The sequence below is a fragment of the Hakea prostrata genome, chromosome 1, assembly GCF_041222555.1.
Source record: "Hakea prostrata isolate BN-2017 chromosome 1, UWA_Hpros_2, whole genome shotgun sequence".
NCBI lineage: Eukaryota > Viridiplantae > Streptophyta > Magnoliopsida > Proteales > Proteaceae > Hakea > Hakea prostrata.
Genome location: NC_142600.1, coordinates 8,979,925 through 9,004,067, shown reverse-complemented (window position 1 = coordinate 9,004,067; position 24,143 = coordinate 8,979,925). Strand labels below are relative to the sequence as shown.

At 35.5% G+C, this 24,143-nt stretch overlaps 3 protein-coding genes across 8 annotated transcripts; 1 reads left to right on the top strand and 2 right to left on the bottom strand.

Moving 5' to 3' along the window:
• Window positions 1-3: 3 nt before the first annotated feature.
• Window positions 4-1,280, bottom strand: LOC149027240 (myelin transcription factor). Its single transcript, XM_089160808.1, has 3 exons — window positions 767-1,280; window positions 587-661; window positions 4-465 (listed from the first exon to the last, which is right to left on the bottom strand). The coding sequence occupies exons 1-3, from the start codon at window positions 1,205-1,207 to the stop codon at window positions 355-357; spliced, it is 627 nt and encodes a 208-aa protein (XP_089016934.1). The 5' UTR covers window positions 1,208-1,280; the 3' UTR covers window positions 4-354.
• Window positions 1,281-6,407: 5,127 nt separating this feature from the next.
• On the top strand, window positions 6,408-12,990 carry LOC149027239 (uncharacterized). 3 transcript variants are annotated; one of them, XM_089160791.1, is made up of 6 exons: window positions 6,408-6,799; window positions 7,005-7,167; window positions 8,232-8,395; window positions 11,704-11,779; window positions 11,967-12,093; window positions 12,571-12,990. In XM_089160791.1, exons 3-6 carry the CDS (start codon window positions 8,279-8,281, stop codon window positions 12,761-12,763), a joined length of 513 nt encoding a protein of 170 aa, XP_089016917.1. In that variant the 5' UTR covers window positions 6,408-6,799; window positions 7,005-7,167; window positions 8,232-8,278; the 3' UTR covers window positions 12,764-12,990. The 3 variants fall into 3 exon arrangements, with proteins under 3 accessions (XP_089016917.1, XP_089016905.1, XP_089016911.1); XM_089160779.1 differs by lacking the exon at window positions 7,005-7,167; XM_089160785.1 differs by lacking the exon at window positions 6,408-6,799 and having other exon boundaries at window positions 6,806-7,167.
• Window positions 12,991-13,264: 274 nt separating this feature from the next.
• LOC149027238 (histone-lysine N-methyltransferase, H3 lysine-9 specific SUVH5-like) lies at window positions 13,265-21,855 on the bottom strand. Of its 4 annotated transcripts, none has more exons than XM_089160744.1 (2): window positions 21,624-21,855; window positions 13,265-15,624 (listed from the first exon to the last, which is right to left on the bottom strand). In XM_089160744.1, exon 2 carries the CDS (start codon window positions 15,376-15,378, stop codon window positions 14,230-14,232), a length of 1,149 nt encoding a protein of 382 aa, XP_089016870.1. In that variant the 5' UTR covers window positions 15,379-15,624; window positions 21,624-21,855; the 3' UTR covers window positions 13,265-14,229. The 4 variants fall into 4 exon arrangements, with proteins under 4 accessions (XP_089016870.1, XP_089016885.1, XP_089016878.1 ...); XM_089160759.1 differs by having other exon boundaries at window positions 13,265-15,455; XM_089160752.1 differs by having other exon boundaries at window positions 21,628-21,855.
• Window positions 21,856-24,143: the final 2,288 nt, after the last annotated feature.

The window sequence follows — 24,143 nt, the reverse complement described above, 5'->3', positions numbered from 1 at the left end:
AGTAAAGGGAAGAGTCATTTTGAATCATGTAAATAAATTCCAACAATTAGCCACACAGGTTTAAGGATCATTTGTTGATGATGAAGAAAACCTTAACAGCTCTTTGAAACAGGATCAGATCAGAGCTCTTTGAAACAGGTCCATAAGTTGGCCAGTATCGTTACAGTAATGGTGTTGAAAATTCAACAACCACAGTGGTTTGGAACTGTGGATGGATATACTACAAGGGCTCTCAAAAAAAATACATTTTATAAACAAAATCAAGATCTAGAATTGAGTCTCCTTGCAAAAGATATAGTGAGTTGCTATATTTCATTCTGGAAACAATTGTCCTTGGAAAAAACGATTTGTGCATTAAGAATCTGGTGCCGCCTTCTCTGGTACTTCATCAGCAGAAGGATCCAGCTCTGGGTTTTCTCCCATCTCCATGGCGCTGCTGCATTCTCTCTCATCTGCTTTCATTTCCTGAAATGGAATGACTTCTATTCAGTAGAAAATCTCCGAGCTCTCAATAATGCAAAGCAAAAGGTAATAAATTTCTGCTCTTCTCATTGCAGAACAAAACAGAGTTGATGAATACACTTGCCTGTGAATCCGATTGAGGTTCTTTAAGCTTCTTTTCTTTTTCCTTTTCTCTCAGTGATTGAATGGGAGTGATTCTCTAGAGGTAAGATTTAAGGAGATCATGAAATTTGAAATTATTACATAACCTAAGAAAAAAGAAATAAAAGAATGGAATTTTGATTGCTTTATAATTTTCGCTCACCATGCAGGTAGACTGAATTTCTTTCAGTGCCAGCAGCTTATCTACCACTACCTCGAGCTGCTTCTGTGATTCGCCTCTTTTTTGGAGTTCCATCAGGTGCATATCCAATATCAGATCCTTTTCTCTCAATTTCTTCTCTGTCTTCTCCTTATCCAATCTCAATCGTTCCAGCTTCTTCCGTATTGCACTTAACTCCTGGGCGAGAGATGCATCTAATGGTCCGATACTGGATGGCGTTGAAGAGACGAGACGGTTCTCCTTTTCTGAATCGCCACCAGCCGGAGAGATCTCGATCAATTTAGGCTTGAGATTCTTCTTCGCCTGATCATCAGTTGGATCCACTAAAAAATTCCTAGGTTGCAAGGGCTTCCGGATGATTTTCTGCCGGAGATTTTGAAGTCCGACCGTCGGAGATTGACACGATAACAACAATCCTTCCATGATGAGAAAGCAAATGTCAGTGTTGACCAGTGGTTTGGAAATGGGAAGTTCATTTATAGGGTGACGTTTGAATTTGAAAGAGGACAGCGGCAACGGCTACTTTTTTGCTTTGTTAATCGTGTCAAGCTTTGAGATTCCAAATCGCCCACAGTAGTGGACAAAACACTCTCTAAACCCTAGATTCGATTGAAATATCATTACGACTATAAACCTCGTTTGTTAAGTCAAATTCTCTGTTCAGTAGGCACATGGAAAGATTCCTGTGGGTCCGTAAATTGAATCGCTGTTCCTGATTAAGTGACAAGATTGTTTTGACTGGTGGATCAATCTTTCTTTCTTCACCATATAATCTAACGGTGAATGAAACCTAGATCTTCAGACATTTTTTATGTTCTTTGTTGTTTTGCAGGTTTTAGATAAAAATTTCATAAATTGAGCCACTCTGATCCGATCGAGATGCACTTTAATTTCACATTTTCTACATGTTTTACAGGTTTTAAATGGAAGTTACTGGGTGAACCTCTCCAATCCAATCAGGTTTCAATGGCTTATTGTGAAATTTTGCAGGTTTTTAACAGAGGTTGTAAGAATCGGGTGAATCGCTCCGAAGGAATCAGGTCAGATCCCATCACTCGATTCAGTTGCAACTGATTTCTAATCGATTTAAAATGAGGGGACTGTGGAATCACTAACTAGATATTCTCCGAATCTTCTAGGCGGTTCTGAAAGCTGGATTTCTGAATTCTCAAACAAACTCGTGATTGTCGTTGGAAGAAACTGAAACATCAGTTTGCTGAAATCTTTGCTTTTCCAAATCAAACTACAGATTACAAGACGGATTAATAACTCGAACTGAGTTAGCTAGATACCGGGCACTGCAATTCTGGAAACATATAAGAAAGATTTTGGGAACTGGGAATCTTCGAAACACATATATTATCAGCAAAACTAACTAGAATTTTGGAAACGTATAAGCAAGATTTGAGAACTGGTAATGTTTGAAACATATATATGTTAGCAACAAAGCCATTACAGATATTTAAACAAGAGTTTCCCCTTGTTTGAGAGCCTGGAAGACTCGAGAGCTCTTGTCGAAGACACGAGCCCTTCGATTGTAATCCATGGGTGTTCTACCTGGGTCGCTTCCATAGATGGCTTCATCTTCCAAGCACTCCATTACTTCCACTACTCCCTTCTTCTCTCCGCACGGCTTTCCGCTTCTCTCTTCCTCGTCAAAACCTAGCTCTATCCATTCCTCTGGTTTCATCTCGCAATCTTCCACTGCAAGTTCTTCAGCTTCTTCTTTTACCGAACCTGATTCCAGTGCTCGCTTGGATGATGCCACCGGATCTACAGATTGCGGTAATGATTTGAATCTGGTAGACAAACCTGCTATCCTGATCCCATTCTGGTAAGAAAAAGAACGAATTGCAGAGGAAAGCTTAAGCGTTGAAGGTTTAGTACTGCGAGAGAGATTGAAGTGGTGAGAGATGATAGGCTGGTTCTGATTATGGAATTGAAGCTGGGTTTGGATTTCCATGGTCGTTGGTTCAGAAAGCTCGTAGATTCCTATAGTCAAACGAGATAAAAACACCTATAAATAGCCAATTAGGCTAAGTAGAGTTTGATATGGATGGGGAAATGTAGATTTTTTTTTGGGTGGGCTTGCTTTACTATAAAGGAAGTGAATCTTACATGACACGTGGCGGATTCAAAGCATGCCACGAGCGACGTATTGAAGCCCGTCTACCAGTCGGCGAAGCCCTACAGGGCACGTGCTTGAAAGACGCAACTGCCACGGACTTTAGATTCTTGAAAGTATTATTGAAAGATATAGTGAGAGTGACACGTAGGCATTGGTTGGTGCGTTACAGACCTTGCAAGAATATTTTATCCCGAAAATTTTATAATACTAGGAATTTTTTATTTTTCTTCTCTCTATGAAAATTAAATTTTTTTTTTTTTTTTGGGTATTGTATGAAAATTGATCCCATGCTAGGCAGGAGTCTGCATCTTATACTCACATGGATAGGAAATATTTCAATATTTGTGAGAATTTTTTTTAATTGAATTGAAAATATTCACGTTTATTAGTAGTGATAAAGATTAAGGACCATTTGATAATCCAACAAGAGTTTTTACTTATAAAAACACAAAGAAACAGTTTTACCACGCATAAACACTTTTTAGACATTTGATCAAACTTATTTTTGAAACACGAACACTATTAGTAGACTTTTTAGTAGAGTTCTTATGTTTAGAGTGTTCAGTTCCTTGTGATAAAGAGAAATAAAATGGTCCCGAACCAGCTCGTTTAAACCTAGCTTGGATGGGTCATACCTAGCCGACTTGTCAAGTTTGGTCGTACAAGTATAAAGGCAGAATAGCACGAATCCAATAAGACTTGGAAAAGGTATTCAATTGGGATTCAACTACTCATATTTGAATATGACTCAATCATTAAGATTCGTATTGCACTCCGAACAATGTTTGAGTTCCAATCAAACTCATATATAGAAAAACTATAAAAATGTATGAGGACACAAGAGAAAGGTACCTGAATATAACCATTACTATTCGAATTCTTATTGTTCATTGCTTTCTTGTCTTCCTTAGTCAGATTCCTAATTAGATCGTCGGAGGTGAAAACTCGACTACCACGGTCGAGCTCATTCTTGCAAGTTCATTCGGTTGAGTGGACGAACAGGATTGCATAGCAACACAATGAATACCCGTTTCTACTTTTTCACTCAAACCGTTCTCACACCCAATTTTATACTTATTTGAGAAATAGCGCGTAATGTTTTTTGAAGTAAAATTTTCATAAATTTTAAAGTATCTTTAAAAAATTCACTTGAAACACTACAGTTTTATCAAACGGTTATTGGGCATTTTATTCTTGTGTTTCTCAAAACAAGAAACACTAAAATATGTTCTTCGATGGCTTATCAAAATGATCCTAAATTTTTCAAAATTTCGTTGTGGTTATTCGGGCTTTGGTGAATTTGCCTCTTATTAGGGGTTGGCTTATAATACTTGAAAATTTTTCAACCTAAGTAATTATTCAAAATACCCTTGTTCTTAACTAGACTATAAACTAAAATTTGTGTGTAAAGATGAGGCTTGAATCTAAGAACTTTTTACTCTTACGGCATTTACATAAAAAGCTAACACTATTATACTAGAAACACATCCATCATACTAGGTTAATACCTATCAATCGTTGAAGATTTTGCATGCATGCATCATAACTTTGACGGTCAGGTGTCTGCTGCCAACCATCCCACGCTAAGGAAGATCTCAAGTTCTCAATCCGAAATGAATGTAATACTTCCATGACCCACTTGGGTTCTCCCATCCCTATCATCCCTGACTGATTAATGAGCTTAATTCAACTATTTCCGCAACCAATCCATTTGCCCCTAATTTCCTCCATTTGGCTGATTATAGTCAAGATATTACGGCTGATTGATGATAGAAGAGAGAGCTTACCCACAAAAGAAAACAAAAATGATAGAAGAGAGAAATATTCTATAAATTGGTGCGATGTGGTGTTAGACCTTTTATTAGCAAGTCCAACAAGAAACTTTCACAAGATTTTGTATTTTGAATCTTCATCAATTTTGTACATTGAATCTTCATCAATTCTCTTGTGTACAGATTCTTTTCAATAATTCATTTTGAATATTGGTTTTTTAGTCCTTGTGACTAGTTTGATGATAAGTATTCTAATTATTGGATAGATATCGTACAATAGAAGTTATTAGTTAGGTGCACTAGTGAGTTGAGGGATAGATTTTTTTGGAAGAGAAGTATTGACACATGGCCTCAAATAGAGTTAATTGATTGGAAAGCAATGATCAAAATTGAGAGGTTAATCGAACTATGGCCATTTCTTTGTAGATGTGTGCCATGTGTACTAATATTACATCAAATGGTTGAAATCCATTTTTTAGTCATATCAATCAACTCTTTGATGTGGCTTATAAATAAATTTCAACCATATGATGTGATGTTGGGACACATGGCATACATCTACAAGAAAATAAAGGATTCATCTAATAAATTTCTATCGAAGTATGGCCTAATACGAGTGAGTGTACACTGAAGGCTTGTAGCATTACGTGGATGGATGGGATTATCTATTATATAGGTAGGATAGTCATTTCTAGGTAATGGCAGCAACGTTTACATCAAGACAATGTCAACGTGTGGCACTTGTTAGGCATGGGAAACAAAGTGATTTTCTGAGTCCGGATTTTCTATATGCACCAGTAAAGGATTGTGCTTTTACCAAAAAAAAAAAAAAAAAAATAAAAGATTGTGCTTTCTTCATGACATTCTACCACATATTTGGGAGGAAGGTCTATCTCTATGCATTGACAAGAAATTAAAGATAGGTTCCTCTCCTATATATAGGGTAGAAGGATGTGACGGTAGAGGATCCCAACTCGTGCTTTTCCTACCTCTATATAATGAAAATTCATACCCTAGTTGAAATTGTTTGTGCATTGATCTCAAGCACTGTATTCTCTCTCCTCTTCGGTCATGTGACATACGTATCCATAATAATTTATGAGTTCACCTATTCATAATTTCATACACAAATGATTTATCTTTTGGGCCTATGTTTAATTTTCCGTTTAGACATAAATCAATTCCATGGTGTGATTGGATGTCACGCGGTTTTCTTGAGAGAAAAGACACAGTTGATTTTGAGTTAAATTTCAATGTTGCGCATTAAATGCATAGCATTGAGCTGCGTATAGCTATGATCTCCCTGAGTGGTCGAAATCGAAATCTCAACCACTAATTTTGCATTTTTTTCTATTACAGGTATGATTGAAAAAGTTACAAAAAAAATATATGTAAATCTGGTGGTTGGATTCACCTTCAACCATCAATTCCTTCTAGACTATACAGGGTTTTAATGGCAGTGATTTAGACACACTTATTTTGTGCTATTTGCCCATTTTAACACATGATAAACTGCCTAATTATATGTGTAATTGTCTTTAACTGAATATGTATAAGTGTTTTTTATTATAAATAAAATAAAAAAAATACAAAAGTTACCTAAATCTTTGATAGTAGAACTGTCTGAAATTAGTGTTCCAGTTTAGCAAAACTACAAAAGTGTACTAAACCGGATGTTTGGCACCCAATGTGTGTGGACAAGAAGCTCCAAACCACTTCACGTGAAAAAGCGGGCACAGTGCGTGAAGGCGACGGTGAGGAGGGTTAGCGATGTAATTATCCAACCCTAATTTCAAAAGCTGCAAATCGTGTCTCTCAACTCTTTCTCTCTCGACTCTATCTGGTTTCTCTCGTCTCTCTCAACTCTCGTTCTCTTGGGACTCTCTCGTCTTTCTAGTCTCTGTCGTTTCTGTCGTCTGTCTGAAGCCCTAAGCAAGCGTAAGAGGTCGAGGCAAGCTCTTGGCAACCGATCTCTCAATTTGGAAGCATCTCTGCAACCGCCTAAGCCCTCTATGCGCAAGTGAAGCCTTGTCTCTGCAACCGATTTCTCTTTAACCATAGTCTGTGGGTCTGCAACCCACTTTTTCATCTTCGTTCAATTGCTTCTGATTCGAGGTATTTTCCACTTCCTTGTGCATATTCTGAGTAGTTGCTGCTTTTATTAGTCCTGCATTCTCCTAAACGCATTTTGGGTTTTCCAAAAGGGTTGTGTAATTTGTTGGCCCTGCTTATCATGTTGGCTTTGGCTACACCCCTCTCTTTCTCGATTCCTCTTAAGGTTTGTTTCGCTTTTTATTACTTGGAATCCCCACTTCAACAGAGAAAAGTTTCAGCCCTCTTATACTGAAGAACAACAGTACCTTTGCTTCGACATAAAAAGCTTCACCCTTCAATTTGATCATATTGACCTGGTTCCTACATCTCTCTTCCCGTGAAATAAGAACCCTAGAATTTGTTCCGATCGTAAGTTTGCAAGAGTTGAGGTAAGCAATTGCAGAGGCAAGCACCATTCTATTCATTCTTTTGTTAAGCTTGCTAAGTCTACGATTTAATGCAATTATATGTTTTATACTCTTTATTCCAAAACTTGTTTTCGAACCTGACGGCGGGAATATTTTCTTTCCTTACCGTATATATAACTGATATGCTTTGAGATGACAAGCTTGAGCAATGTACATCTTTGATATTTGATTGCTATTGCTAATTTAGTATTTTGTTCATGTGTTTGTGCTTCCTGGAACTTCGGTATGCATACATTGCACAGATACCGTTTGTTGAAAGGCCTGCAAGAATGTTTCAGATTAAAAATTTTAGTTGAAAACAATGGAGTAGACTGAGCAGTCGTTTCATCTTGTCAAATTTAATTAGACAAAACTTAATGTTGATTGTGGAATCCAACCTACTGAAACAATAAATGCATGCTTTTGGACACTAGTTTTGTTCAGCTTGCAGTGAGACCAACAGTCTTACTTTTCTTGTGCTTATATGGCTTCATCAATATAGAGTTTTGTACTGCATTTGGAAACCACATGGAATGAGATGGATCAGATTTTGTTCTGCAATTTCGCAAGGCTTTCTTGCATGTTAAATTGAAATCAAAGATCACCCCCTAGAAAGTTTTGATACTGCTAATAAATTGAACTTCTTTCATGTTTATGAACTGCAATTTCGCAAGGCTTTGTCTGTTCTACTAATGCTACTAAATGTGCGACTACCACTACCATCATCATCAACTATGAGAACATGTTGGTGATGATTGATACCTTGATATAGCTCCAATTAAAAAAAAATTGAAGGGTTCTCAGTGCATTAATTTGTTGGGAGAATCACTTGTAATAATGATAGTAATACTACAGAAAATTATCGTTCTAGAAAGTCTGCATTTTACTTCAAATTTGAGTGTTGCAATTGTTGACCCACAGAGAGGATCAGGTATAACGAGGATAACTACAATGGATTGTGGCAATTTATTAGCACATTCAATCTTATTCATTGGTAGAAGTGTGTCATACTTTACACTTATAGTTATAAACGATTTCACCTGCAGATCAGGGGTTTGTTGTGTTGCATTCTAGAATCTTGAAATCAACTTAAATGATGAAAGGAGGTCGGAAGAATATGAAGAGAGCATCCATGGAAGAAATCCCAACCCTGCTCAAAGGCCAAAGCATAATGCAAGTTGTATCTCTTCGTGGTTCAAATCTTATTGAGGTTTGTGTTCTGTCTACATGCTGTGCATTCATTATCTAATTTTTTGTTCTTTTTTTTCTTCTTTGATTCTTCTTTCTCCTCAATTTCTTCTCTCCACTTTGAGCTGCTGGAAGGGCTCAGATTCTGTTAGAATCTTCTTTGTCCAACAAATGCTTACTATATTGGTTAATATGAATTGTTCAGCTAATGGCATATCCAACCCTTCCCCCCCCCTCTTTTTTTTTTTTATTTTTTATGTTCAAAGTTCAATGATAAAATGCTGGACCTTGTGTAGAAAATAATCATATTTGTTAAGGTGCCACCTTGGCATTGAAGTAGTTTTTTGGGCTCTAGCTTACTGTCACCTTAGTGCAAGATGCTACTTTAATTTTTATAAATCTTTTATCCCCTTTTTTTCATTTCTATTGGCATCAGAAATACACCCTGCAAAAAATAAAAAAAAACTTAAAAATAAGAATCTAATAAAAATAAGAATTCAAATTCTTAAATGGATAAAATGTGAGCTCCTCGATTGAAGAAAGGAACGGAGAATCTCAGTTGTGGTAGCAACTTTCTAGTTTCAAATGCTAGGGTTTCCTTCAATTTGAAATTTCCATGAATCTCACTGTAATTAAACATCATTGAGTACCAACAGAGATAAAAAATTGTTACCTTGATGCTTAAAATTTTATTTTCACTTTGGGTGATTTTAAACATCATTAGCACATGTTAAATAAGGTTTAATTGGAACGTAACTCCTTGTATATAGATCAGATTTAAGCAATCTTGGATTTGTTGGAAATGTGGCTTTGTGCTCTAATTAATAAAATGGTAACACCTAAAAATAAAATCATTTGACCAGATAAACTTGTTAGAGAACAACAACATTTCTCTAAATATGGAGCAGTTTGATTGCTTAAGCCAAGTTTATGTTTGATTGTTCCAAACATTCGGTGGCTTCTTCAGTTCTGCACTCTTCTTGGTGTATGTTGATTTTTTATGCTTGAGTTACTGAAATGTTGATTTTTGATGGTCTTAAGTATATATTCTAGCCTTTTAAATAGCACGTGGGTACCTTGTTGCCTAAGCACTTGTGCACCCCTCCACCACCCTGGATTATCTCAACAACTATGCAAATGGTCAACAATTCAAGATTAATTTAGGGAATACGATGGAGTCTATGGGCTGCACTTTGTTCTTATCTGACATATGAATTCTCATAACACTAATGCAGCACCAAATATTTTGAAGTAATTGCTATAAAGGGTGTACCCAGTCATGGAGCTTCCGCAATTGCAGGATTCAGGGAGCGTCATAAACTCATAATGTATGCAACTTTACCCCCCCCCCCCCCCGGTTTTGCAGAGAGATTGCTTATTGCCTCTGCTTTGCTTATGGTGATATTGCAGTAACCATATATTCATTAAAAATGAGGCCTATGAATAGATGATGATGAGAATTCCCAAATTAACGTGGTAATTCTTGCAGGAGGGTATTTTCATGAAGTCAACTGTAAACAGGTGTAAAATTTTGTGTCAAATCTTCCAAGCAAGCTGACAACAATTAGCAAGTGGACCATTCCCTTCTAAAACTGTTTGCATGTGAAATTTAAGTGGACTAGCCTTCTCTATTGAAAATGGTTGGCTTCTAGTATCTCCCTTGGGTTATAAGGAGAGGATATGTGTTCACGAAAAGAGTTCTTGGTTCAGCTTTTAGTAGTCAGTATTTGTGCTTGAGAGGTGGCCATAATAGTTTATTGAAGTCTTGAAAATATCAAGAAGGTAATTCCACCTCCCAATGACTCCCATACTACTTGGGCTTTGAGCTCCTAGCAAGCAAAGCCTCAGTTTCCTATTGAAATCTGCATGTGTCTTAAAGCCATACCCATTCCTTGGTTTGGCAGATTATGAGAAGTGAATTACGCCTTCAAAGGAGAGGTACTCAACAATTGCATCCCAAAATCTCACATGGTCTCTTTGCCTCTCATAACCTTAATTTAGAAGGGAATTTTGTCTTCAAAGGAGAGTTATTGCACCAAATGCCTCTCTATTTCACGTGGTCTTTTTGCTGGATAAACTTTGTTCCTCTGCCTGACTCATGATTCTTTAGGATTCCTTTTCATGCACTAAACTGTAATGAAGAATTTATCTTCCAATTCTATGGACAGACATTTAGCACTCGTATTTGGCTTTAATAACCCTTGGTGCATAGTTCTGATCCTTCTTTCTGCTTTCTCAATAGCCAAAGTGTTCTGTTTAGATTATGCAGGATCTATAATTGAAAAGAGTCACATGCTATATTCTGAGTTGTTGTGGCAGATCTACACCTACCAAATCATGGGAGCCTATTGGAATAGCCAGATGAAAAAGGGCTTCAACTTAAACTTGCATTTATGCTCTATGGTCTATACTAATAGCTCATGGAATATTCTGAGTTTTCTCAGATAAACCGTGTAGAAATGGATAGTGTCTCATGTAGAACAACATCAAAAGTTGAAAATTGTAATACATAGGTGTTGTGAGGGACACACCAATATGTTCTGGGCTTCCAGGTCAATTGCAGTCTGTAGAAACTGTTCCAAAAACTTCCTTTAATTTTTCTCTACTAGCAATCTGAATTCTTTAACACTTTAACCATAAAGTTAGGTGTCTTCACACTAAGTGTCTATGAGTCCTCCTGATGAACATGTATGAAGGCTACACATCACATGGGATTCTGGACATCAGAAGCTTCATAAGTTGGGTGGTGCATGAGAATGGATTAAAGATAGCTAAGGTTCACCTGACATGTGATTGAACAATGGCATAACAGAAAATATGAGAATATATGATATATATGTATATGTAATAATTACAAGGATAGCTCACTAATGTTACTTCTATTTATGAGTTCTTCATTTTGACCTTGGGGTCTCATACATACCATTTATAGTGCAGAATCAATTATAATTCTGTTTTAAGTATTTGTTGTTCATTAGTTTCTATTTCCTTTCTACAAGGATAACGAAGTGCTGTTTTTTCGCTCTATCAAGGTATGCTGTATTAGTGTAAGCCTCTTTGGAACTTTCTGGAGTCAGATCTCCTAGTGCTGTTAGTCACGGAGCCTCCATGCTACCTGGTTGTTTTTGCCTGAAGTGGGCAGTTAGCAAAATAGCCTTCACATCATCCTTGAAAACCATACATTTATCTCTATGAGAAGTAGTCCCAATGATAGAACACTCAGTTTATGATTTTGGTTAATTTAGTTTTCTTTTTCTCATAATTTAAACTTAAATATTCTATTTGTTTTAGTTTTATTTAGTTCAATTTTTCATTTTTGTGTCTCCAAAGGTAATGGATGCAGCAGGGCAGAAATCATTAGCATTGTTTCCAGCCAAATTTCAAAAGAGCATGTGGATTAGACGAGGTTTGTCTCTATCAAGCATATCATTTAAATTGCAATATGACCCAATTTACTCTGGCCTTCCTTAAGGTGCTGCAGAATGAGATTTCTTCTCGGCTGGCTCTGTTAGGCTCTGAGATTTTTGAAGTTGATGTGCTCAACAATTCATCCTAGTGCCAATGGATGACTAAATGATATTCTGTTTCTGCAGGGAGCTTTGTTGTGGTGGATGAAAGTGCGAAGGAGGCAGCCCTTGAATCAGGCAGCAAAGTTGCATGCCTGGTTGTGCAAGTTCTCTTTTACCAGCAAGTTTGTGCACTTCAAAAATCAACGGAGTGGTATGTCTTTTTATCCTTGTCTCTCAGTGTTACAGGCTTCAGTAGTTAAAAAAGTATGACTTAAGAAAGTAGTATATAATCAAACGACCTGATGAGCCATACTCTGCCAAGGAAGAGGGACGAAGACACTGAATGGATTCAGTTTTGTAGCTTGCTCGTCTCATATGTGGGAGCTTGGATATTAGCTATATATTTGAATGTGTCTGTTAAGAAACTGTCTATGCCATAAAACCCAGACCATTCTTTTACTCCCTCTCCCTGCCTCCACCCCCACCCGAAAAACAAAGAAGGAAAAAAACAGACCTTTCCACTTGATCTTTAAGACCGGAGCTCCATTGGAGTCTTCTCGTGCCTCAGCCTCTTAATTACAGGGTATGAGGTATTAATATGGAGAAATAACTAATTGAATTCTGTTTCATATCTATTATTTTTCTTCAACCATTCATTCATTGGGCTTTTTTGTGATTCTTAATATAGGCCAGAAATTTTCAGAGCAGCAGCAGTCACAGATGCTTCAAATACCTCTTTGCAAACACCAGGCTCCAATCCTGAGGAGGAACTGAATTCTAGTGACAGTGAAGGTCTTCCCCCACTGGAGGGTAATTTGAACAGAACCAAACCAATTGAAATGTGTTCAGACTCAGACTCAAATTCAGATGCGGATTCTTAAATTGTATAATGGGTCTGTGCAAGTCTGAGCTCCCTATTTGTTGGAAATTTTGAGGTGTATCGAGTTATTTTTATCAAATTATCTTAAAGTAGATTGATTGATATATTTTTTTATGTCTCCCATGGGTGAAGGTGAAGTGGGAGAGATACGAATATATTCTTTTATGATATCCTACAAAATAAGGAGAAAGAATCAAAGAAGAAAGAAAAGAGCAAGTTACATATTTACCCCTGGGTTTGTAAGTTATTATCTTTTCCGGTTCAAGTGATGACTCGGCATCTACTCTATTTTCAAAAGTCCCTCGGTAGTCCGTTTTTATCTTCAAGATTTCAGCTCTGATTTTTAAGAGAAAAATAAAAAGAGTTCTAGTTTAGTTTAGTTTAGTTTAGTTTTAATTTTTTTTTTTTTTTTTTTTTTTTTTTTTCATGCGTAAGTGTATCCTTTCCTAAAAATAAATTTGTAGACTCTTTGGGGCGAAAGTTTTGCCAGTGCCTATTTCCCAAGGAGAGAAAGGGGCATCATCAAGTGATGAGACAGATTGGCATATATGCATGTTCAGGTTGAGCTATAACAAGTTCAGGTCTTAGTACAAGCCTATCTGAAAACAGGTAGAGGATGCATACATGTAGAATTCCCCAAGCCCAAGTCAATTCAGGAGGTGGGTTTTGTTGATATATGCTTGATGTCTTCGTTGATGAAGCTGAAATTTAATTGATTTTTTCTCGTAAAGAACCGGAGAACAGTCCTTTGAGTTGCTCTACGAAGCAAACCGGGAAATTCCAAAAGTGTGTGGCTTTCGACTTCCCCTGTTTTATTCCTGTTTTTTCAATCTTAAGGAGTGTGGCATCGCATAGTTCTGTCTGAAAGCCAATTACATGTACACTGACCTAAGAACACCCACTAGATTTGGCATTCCGAGGCTGGAATGCCAGTATATGGGGGTTTGTAGATCCAGTTTGGAAGGTGCCAAATCAAATCTTCTGTAGAATATAGGGTGCATTAACAGAATTTAGAAACCCACAGAAGAACAGGGTAGCTCTTCCTATTTCATATATTTTTGTACATCCTGCAATTCGGTTACCATTACAAGAAACTCTTAACAGCAAAGAGAGCAGACGAGAAGTAGATTAGAACAATGAGCCACGGAATCACTTGTCACCAGAATTTCACGGATAAAGAAGTTAAACGAAAAATTTTAAGATCAGAACTTCAGAACCATACGCATATACTTGCATCATACTTGCTACAAAATACATAATTTGTGAAAAAGGAAAATACGGCATGCATCATATTTGCAACATAATTTGTGAAATGCTTTAATTACACAGCGAAAAAGGAAAAATACAGCATAGTAAAATTAGGTAATTTTCCTCTTTGATAACTGGTGTTTTTTGACCAACCTGATATCCAAACTATGTTAGCATTACTATCTACAAAGAGCACATCCAACAATTTTTATCAAGGAGTTAATGCAGTCCTTGATTCTTTTGATTCTTTGTTAGAGGAAGCTTTGACTGACCTGGAAGTCTTCTTAACTGGAACTTAAAGTTAGTACTCCCAAAATCTCCTGTTTCCAGCCAATAATTCTCCACCAAGTAGAGCCCACCATAGACAAAATACCGAACAGGCATTCCTCGAGCATTGGTAGAATCAGAGTCTCGCAGTTCTTTGGATCCAAATATAACCCTTACAACATTCTTTTCCTTCAGACTGTTCTTAAGTGCAAGGTTACCACGCTTGAGCATTTGATGCTTGGGTAGTTTATCACCTTTGGTTGGCTTGCCTCCTTGACCACTATAAAACAAGACATCACCATACATGTCATTGTCATAAACCCCAGATGCAACAATACTTGTGGCAATGATTTTTCCATCTTTCTTTAAGTAATCTATCCCAGACTCCAAAGGGCGATGGAGGCCAACAACTGAGAGCTCCACCCGGTATTGAAATCTATCACCAACTTCAACCCCAGGGACGGAACCCAAGATTGATATGTCAAGGCTGAACCATAGATTTGTTTTCTTTAGACTCTCATATGCTAGCAGGTCAATCCGATTGCTCAAATTTCCTCGTTCCTTCAACTTTTCTTTCTCTTTCATCAACAAATTCCTAAACATCTTAAGAGCCTCAATAGCTCTGTCATGTGAAACAACTTTTTTGCAGCCACTAATTACATTTTCATCATTGCGCCTGATAGCAAGCTGAGCTGGATCTAGGTAAGCAACCTTTCCTTTAGGTGGTGCTTTAATCTTTGTAGTTAATCTTCCCAAATTTTCTATTTTATGTTTCTTTTCATTTAAAGGAGATACAGAGCTTCCCACCGGCATGAAGTTATGATTCTCTGTAGCATGTTTGGCTTCATTCCTCACTCTTTTTTCAGAAGGCCCGCGTTCCAGAATTCTTCTTTCAATGTCAGTGCTACAGCTTTTTCCAGAAGAAACAAATCTCAGGTACTTGTGTGTGCTGATAAGTTGAATATTCCTTCCACAACCTGGAGGGAATGCTCTGGTGGAAAAGTTTTCCCTAGGGGTGAAAACTTGATCTGAAGGAGCTGGATCCCTTGGTGAAGGCAGTACCATAAAAGTCTTGGTTTGAGGTTCCAAGCTTGTGGACATTCCGCCTAGCTCAATCCACTCCGAATCCTTCTATGACACTTTCCCGTGACCCGACGTTACTAATGCCTCTTCTGCAACTGAAAGTTCTCAATAACTTAATAGTGTCTGTTGGGATTTCTGATAATTCGATTGATACACAAGGAATACATTATATTCCAATAGCAACTGTCTAGATACCACAGCACTAGACCTACCATCATTATACAACCCAATCCACGACACTAAGGTGACTCCTCAGCTTTTCAACTTCCAATTCCAAGAGATGATTTAGGATTAGAGAAAAAGACCAACCAGTAGAACAGTATAAGAAGAGAAACTTCTGCAGCACAACTTGACAAACATCGCAAGAGAAAACATAACAAAGTATATTCCCAAAATCACTATAATACAGTTAATAGGTCACCAAAATGACACTCCTCAAATGACATTCCCAAAGCTTACCATGTATTGATGCTACTTCCAAATCAACCCCAATTTGCCTGTTCTTTATCTTATCCTATCGAGTTTTACAACACATCTATCTTCCTTCATTTGCTACTCCTTGCTGTCTCTCCCAATCCTATCAGCCAGCAATGTTGCCTATCTGGTTTAACTACTAGACAATACTGTATATGTTTCATGCACAATTCCAAAACCTAATCAACTATATCAAAGGTAAAAGTCCCATGTCCTTAAGATGATACATTAGCCACCTAATTCACCACAATTCATTAATTAGATCAAGGATAAAATACCAGTTGGAAGGGCCAGGTTGGGCTGGGCCAAGGCCTCAACCGTAGCCCCACCCATCCATGACCCAGGGTTTGCATTTATCAACCCTAACCCACCCTCAATGTCGAAAACCAGCCCAAACCCTGTTCTTAAAGGTAAAGATGGTAAAACATAAACACTAGGTAAAATTATAGTAAGTGACATATATAATAATTATATTCATCTATTTTTCATATACATCTAACACTCAGTGAATATCAGAATGGAGAAACATGTAAGAGTTTCATTTTAACTTCATATTCTTTAGCAATGTTCTCAATGCAAATAGACATCTTGTTAATCATCATATTACTGTCATTGTGACGTTGCACTTTCCTGTTTTGAGCAATTTATTAATAAATGATTTCAGGATACGTCATTTAAACTCCACCATCTTACCTAAGGGTTCAGGGACATTTATATTTTGAGGTAGTTAATTGGAACATGGCTTATGGTGGTTGAATAGCCCTAAAGAGATTTAGAGTAATGGGGCATGAGGAAGGATAGGGCAGGTTCTTGAGATGTGGGATGAAAAATTATTGGAACAGGGTGAAAGTTGGAGAGGACTTATGTAATGATAAGAAACTTAGGGTTAGGAAATGTGAAGGTTTGAAGAAGAATTGGGAATGGGGATAATTTGTTGAGCATCAAGCTGAACGAGGAAATAAGAGAAAAGAAGACAATAAGAAATCACATAAGAAGAAAGAGAAGGGAGGAAGTTTATTGTACCTCACTGGGTAACAACAAATAGAATGCAAAAAGTATTTTTCAGTTTATTTATATATATATATATATAATCACTCTAGAAGACTCAATAAACTAAATAAAATCAAAACAAAATTGTATATAACTAAAGTAATCTAATCTAACTCAAAGACTCTCTATGGCACATTTATATTTATGTTTATGACCTATTTATGAATAATCAATTATGGCAATAGGTTTATGTATAATAAACAATCATTTGGCTACTATTAGATATAATATATCGTATAACAAGAAATGGGATTGGCAATCACCCACTTTTCAATTAAAACCTTTAATTAGTTAAAGAAAATGACGACGAATATACAACTGAGAAAGAAGAAGGAATTCATGGAAGAAGAAATAAGATGAAATTTAAGATTCAATTTATTTTAGGGGCAACATTGTAAAGTCAAAAGCGAGTAAGAGTAATATAGGACTTATGAAATTATCTAAAACAGAATTTGCTAACAAAGTGTAGCATTGTGAAAATTTAAAAGACATTTGATTTTGGTTCAGGCTTATTGCAAATTATCTTTTTTTTTTTTTTATTGAGAAATACATTATGCATGCTCGAGGATAATAAATAATCATACAAAATCTGCATGGATAATCAAAATGCTTATGGCTATTGTCTCTAGTTATTTTATATATTTATTTATATTTTAACAAAATGATTTTCAATTTATATTTTTTTAAGAATAAGTTTGATTTGCAATTAATTCTTTCCCAAATTTTTATTTATAATTTCATAAAAAAATGAACTAAATTATGCTATTTATTCTTAATGAGTTGAATGATTATCCAAATCCTTTAATCACAAAATCTCAAATATTTCAATATACATACTAGGTAGTTCTTGACATGTTCTTTTTATTCTCATCTTTAATTTTAAAGTATTGTTATATTAGAATTAGCTGAATAAAGTTACAATTTTGCAGTTATGGAGTGAAGTTGTATTTGAACATTGTGGTATTATGTTAATTTGATAAGAGGACTTATCCATCCTAGTTTTGCCACTCATCCATCTTAGCATCCTCATTTTTGCTACCTGAATATCAACTTAGTCAACCAAACTAGTCCATGGGTTCTTAAGCTCTTCCATACTTCAATTGGGATTTCCGATCACAGACCCGGCACTTCCCCCCTATTTTAATTCCTTGGGAATCTCTCCTCTAAATCACCTCATTTACTAGCTTCCTTTCTAACAATCCTCAAACTTATTGTAAATTCAACGTATCGATAAGTTTGAACATTAGTGCCTTGTTTAAAGCCTTTACAGTCTGATTCTAATTGGATAATCCCCATAAGTGTTTCAATCACCTATCTCCGAATGCTCATTTAGTAAACTAGAGAAATAGGTTTCCCATCTTTTTTCTAAGTAAAAAAAAAATGGGGGGTTTTTTTTAAATTTTTTTCTCTTTTTTTCGTTTGGGGGGGGGGCCTTTTCTTAATGTCCTCCTCACAAACTAATACTTTACCATCTCCAATTTAATACATCTAACATGGTCAAGATCTCTACTCTTTCTATCCCTCCTCTTAGCTATCTTATAAATAGATTTTTCCCCTTCCTTCATGCCCAACTTATTGTATAACTCTTCATACTTCTTTTCCCTTGCTTTTCCCGCAATTTTCTTAGCTTCATTTCTATCCAACCTATACCTTTGAAGATCCTCAACATCCTTAGTTCTTTCCCATGTCTTAAAACTAGTTTTTTTATTCCTAATGGCAGCTTGAACCTCACTATCCCACCACCACATCTCTCTATAAAAATGGAGCTTCCCTTTTAATTCACCTAGGATTAGCTACCTTCTTAATACACATAGCCATCTCATTCCACATTGCATTGGTATTCCCTATAAAATCTCATTTTCTTTGTTTGCCTACTTCATTAACGAAGGATTTTGAGCACTCTCCTTTCAAATTCCACCATCTTATTTTGGGATAGTTTACCTTGGACCTTTATGTGTTCTTGGGACTAAGCACATATCCAAGACCACAAGTTTATGTTGTGCAGTTAAGCTTTCCACCGGTATCACCTTGCAATCCTTGCATAACAATCTATCAATCCTTCTAGTTAGGAATAAATCAATTTGGCTTCTATGTTGTCCACTTTTGAAGGTAATTAAATGTTCATCTCTCTTTTTTAAGTAAATATTTATAATAGATAGATCAAAAGCAGTAGCAAACTCTAAAATTGAAATCCCCTCCTCATTCCTTTCTCCAAACCCATATCCTCCCATGTTCAATCTCATGTCCTCTTTGATCTTTTCCAATATGTCCATTTAAATCACTTCCTATGATAATCTTTTCTCCTTGACGAATTCCTTGCATTAATCCATCCATATTTTTCCAAAATTCTAGCTTTAGACTTTCATCTAATCCTACTTGAGGTGCATATGCACAAATTATATTTACCAACTCTTTCTCCATTACAAGCTTGATAGCAATAATTCTGCACATGTCTATTAATGGTACCCACAGAAACATAAATAAACAGTTTATGACAAGAAATCATAAATTTAAACTATACCAAAGAGAGCTTAAATTAAATGTCCGTTGATTGGCTTATAAATTAGACCCATTACATTAATAAATTCAAAAATAAGAAGCTTCTCTACTATATGGTAACTTTCTTGTTTCTTCCTCTTTTCTTTTTCTTTTTTTCTTTTTTTAACAAACACAATCCAAATCATGTGTGTAATCTGGTCTGTTTTTTGATCCAGCACTTTGGACAGTTTTAAGCACACTTTGAGAATGTTTCTAACAAAAAAAAAGTGCTTCTCTTGAAAAGGCAAAAGGCATTCTTGTATTTTTCACATAAAAACATAACCTCCAATTTTGAAACCCTAAAATCTTAAAGCTTTTCCTTGTATCATATTGGGTTTGGGTGTCTTGTTTCTACAAGTCTAATAGTTTGGTTGTATTTATAATCATAACGGTTTTTGGTCAATTAGTTCTACAGGGGTTAAATTGTAACTATACGGTGATTAGGGATTTAGTTTCCCCATAAATAGTCTCTATGAGATAACCCAAGAATAATAAGGGCAAGCAAAGGATAGCATTTAGTAAGGTGTGAGAGTGACAAAGGTTTTCAGGAAATAGTACAATCCCTTTCTCTTAGATCGTCGTAGGCAATATTGACAAACCATGTGTAAGGATCTGTTTGATAACTCAGCAAGTGTTTTTACTTCAGGAAACACCTGAAGCAATTTTAAGTGTTTCCGAAAATGGAAAAACTTTTTTAGGGGCTTGATAAAACTTGCTTATGAAAGTAGGAATAATACCAATAGGCTTTGATAGAATCTATTTCTTGAAACAAATTTGAAAATTGAACCAAATTTTATGAAATTTGTCATCATATGTTTAAAGTGCCAAATTCAAAAAATAATCCTTCTAAAATTGTTTCACTTAAACCCATCCCACACCAAATTTTTTGCTTTGAGAAATATACTCACAAATCAAAGTGTTTCTCGAAGCAAACAATTTCACAAATTTCAATTTATGTTGCAAAAATCATGCAAAATAAAATGGTTTTAACAAACAGTTTTGGAGGAACCGAAACTGTTTTTCGACAACTTGTCAAACATGTCTTAAATTCCTCGCAATCGTTAATGTGTTTTGCTTGTGTTTTTCTTCATGGTTATGTATCCGTTCACAACATCTCCTTCATGTAACAAAGGATTTCAGCACCCAAAAAAAATGAAAATTCATAAAAACAAGAAAATTTGTTTCTTACCCAAAAGGATCGAAGCCCAATTGACCACATTCTTTACTGCATCACACTTAATTTAAACTTTCTTACAGTTTGGCATTTTAACCAAGCTCTTCCATACATCCTCTTTTCAGATGTATGTTCATTATGGATAAAACATAATCATAAGTCGCATAAAATCTAAAACTAAAGTCCTCTTTTCTATCCTTTCTCCAAGCTGTCCTCAATGAACTTTTGTAATTTTTTCCTGGGTAAAAATCTTTCATAACTTCTAACAACTCTCGCAACATGTTTGCATTCCACAATTTTCATCCCATCTTAAATGGAAAACTAATTATATTGGTAACTATTTCTCCCAAACAAACTCGACGGATACTTAAGAACAATTCTTCCAACTTCCACCCCAACATTTTTTCACATCTGTATCTTCCCACCCCTTTTGTATTACTTTTATCTCAACCCCAGTATTCCAAAGTTTATTCTCATCTATCTAAAAATCCTAAGCTTTTTACCCCTCAGCCTAGTCTTTTTAAACAAGTGATGTTAGCTCTTATCCTTATTACCTTATCAAGCCACGTTCACACTTCACAACATTTCAAAGTTTATTCTCATCGGATCTCCCCCCCTCTTTTAATGACCTCAACTCACAACTCAAAGATCTCATGGAGCTAGTCTCGCTTTTTACCCTTCCGCCTAGTCTTCTGATACAAGCTATGTTAGTCCTTATCCTTATTACCAATATCGGTGGCAGATTCTTTCCTGTTACGGGTAGAAAGTAACCGCAAAGATATAATAGTTCAAGTAATGTTGAACACAAACCATCTTCTGTTCAACATTGTAACTGCTTTGCAAGGAAAAGAAACCTCAGCCTCATAGTAGACTGTGAAAAGCAGATTCAACCATTAATACATGAGAAATCATAACTCTGAAGTTATTCTCAAAAATGAGCATGTTTATTCAAACAAATGCTAAGAAAATAGCTTCATGGACACTATAAACGAAGAACAAAAAATTTGCGAGATCTGCTGCAACTTACTTACTGTGCTTGCTAATAGCAGATGTTAGAAGACTTGATTCACCAAGTACCGCTACAGTTCTATAGACGAACCTGGACGACATAGGGCGTTGCAATGGTGGTCGGTGATGGGAGGGAAAGTGTCTGTTACTTCCCACTTCCAACTATGAGGAACTGCGAACAGAGAACAGAGAGAATAGTGAGAGCGAATCAGAAGAACTGGGAGAACCGACAAGGTCTTTAAGAGGCCAAACGTCTCAACTCTGAAGCGATGGGAACTTTGGCGGAACGCGTGCTACTAAATGCGTTAATCATTTTATGCCACGTAGGAAAACAGATAATGACAGTGTGGAGCCCACCACAAATATTCTAGCAATGACCGTTTTATTTCCTGGGTTGTCTTGGCGATTTAAAGTGAAAAAGGAAGACGAGAAAACGCCGTTCGTCGTTTCAAATTCAAATAATTTCTATTCAAATTCAAATAATTTCTATTTCAACCGGAAAGGAAAAAAATTACATTATTAGTTGCTTTTAGATTTTATCTTACAAAAATAGTTACTCAATGTTTCATTTTATAAAATTCATTAAACCTGAGTTTGTATTTATAAAACTAATTAAAATATAAATTTTCACCTCTTTGGACATTTTTACCCTTAAATTTGATCATACCGATATAGGGGTGAAAATGTCCAAAGAGTGTGAAAAAATAATTATTTCATTTCAAATTTTTATATTAATGCAGCAAAGAGGTCCTAAGAACACCAAAAACAAGCTCAACAATAAAATTTGAATTATCATAAAATAAATTAAAATTATTTAAGAATACTTTATGATTACCTAGTGTCGGAAGTATAAGGTCTCCTCAAGATAATAACTTTTTCACACTTTGAGCAATAGATAGATTCATTCTCTTGAACTCTTCAAAGATTGGAGCAATTGTACACTTCGAATTAGCCCCTCAGTTTTTTGTTTTTTTTGTTATGGAAACAAAAAATAGTCCTTCAAATAAAACAGAAAAACCTTACCAATTTTAGAACTAAAAAATAAAATCTCAAACCATTAAATCTCTATTACTAATAAGAGAGAAAGAGTGACAGGAAGAAGAAAGAGTAAGAAAAAGAAAAAAAAATTAAAAGAGACAGAGGCAAGAGCATTAATTGTCTATAGCATTTGTTCAATCTCTTCAACTACTTCAAGAAATAGAATTAGTCCCTCATTTTTTTCAGATAGAAATAAGTAGTGCATGAAATACATAAAAACTTAGAGATTTGAAGACAAAAAAAAAAAAAAAAAAACCAACAAATCCCTCACGCTAAAAAAACCAACAAATCTCTCACGTAATTAGAGAGAAGAAAAATTTGAAGAAAGGAAAAAAAAAACCAACAAATCCCTCACACTAAAAAAATCAACAAATCCCTCTGATAATTGACAAGAGCATGCCTTTAGTGCATGTTTGGTTATCTAAATCTAGAAATTTCAAACCTGAATTTATGAATTAGAGATTTATATTTGTTTGGTTGTAAAGCATCCATTAATTCTTGAAATACAGGAATTTCACTTTTTTGCCTAAAAACATGAATTAAATCATTCTTGGGTATCGAAGGGTGAAATCAATGGATTCCACTATAAAATTTTTGAATTTGCGGAATTCTTAATTGTTTGAGAGATTTGAGGCTAACCAAACAGTTAATCTTTTAAACCATAAATTCATAAATTTGAAATCTTTAGATTTAAAATCTAATTTCATTTTAAATTCCTGAATTCATGTAGTCAAAGAGGTCTTAAGAAAATCAAGAAAATAACCAGCAATTAAATTTGAATTATCACTAAATTAATGGAAATTATTTAGGAATACTTTATAATTACCTTGTGTCCGAAGTATAATGTCACCTCTAGATAAGAACTTTTTCACTCTTGAACAATAGGTGATTCATTCTCTTCTACTCTTCAAATATTGGAGTAATAGTACACTTATAAAATTAGTCCCTCAGTTTTTTTCTGTTATGGAAACAAACAAAATTAGTCCTTCAAACAAAACAGAAAACCTTAAAAATTTTAAAAGTAAAAAATAAAACCTCCAACCAATTCTCGTACTAATAAGAGAGAAAGAGTCAGAAGAAGAAGAGTCAAAAAAAAATATATATATATTAAAAGAGATAGAGGCAAGAGCATTAATTGTCCTTGCACGGTTCAATCTCATCATCTCCTTCAAGATTTGAAAAATTGTATCCCTGTAGTAGAAGTCCCTCATTTTTTTTCAGGTAGAAACAAATCAACAATAGTGCTTGAAACACATCAAAACTTAGAGATTTGGTCACACAAAAAATTCAAACCAATAAATCCCTCATGCAAATTAGAGAGTAAGAGAGGAAGAAGAAGAAAAAAAAAATAAAACTAAAAGAAAGGAGAAGCAAGAACACTAATTTGTTTGTCCTCTGGTTCCTCATGCTTTTCTTGTATTTATAACCCCAGCTGATATATCTTCTTTAAGCCAAAATATATATATATAATGTGGTAAGAATTATACTTCCAGTTATATGA

Excerpts from the sequence above, each read along its gene's own strand:
- LOC149027238 (XM_089160744.1), bottom strand. The coding sequence starts at position 15,378 with ATGTCCACAAGCTTGGAACCTCAAACCAAGACTTTTATGGTACTGCCT.
- LOC149027240 (XM_089160808.1), bottom strand. The coding sequence starts at position 1,207 with ATGGAAGGATTGTTGTTATCGTGTCAATCTCCGACGGTCGGACTTCAA. Across the intron at positions 662-766 it reads AAATTCAGTCTACCTGCATG|AGAATCACTCCCATTCAATC; the intron begins GTGAGCGAAAAT and ends TCTTACCTCTAG. Across the intron at positions 466-586 it reads AACCTCAATCGGATTCACAG|GAAATGAAAGCAGATGAGAG; the intron begins GCAAGTGTATTC and ends ATTCCATTTCAG.
- LOC149027239 (XM_089160779.1), top strand. The coding sequence starts at position 8,279 with ATGATGAAAGGAGGTCGGAAGAATATGAAGAGAGCATCCATGGAAGAA. Across the intron at positions 8,396-11,703 it reads GTGGTTCAAATCTTATTGAG|GTAATGGATGCAGCAGGGCA; the intron begins GTTTGTGTTCTG and ends GTGTCTCCAAAG. Across the intron at positions 11,780-11,966 it reads GAGCATGTGGATTAGACGAG|GGAGCTTTGTTGTGGTGGAT; the intron begins GTTTGTCTCTAT and ends CTGTTTCTGCAG.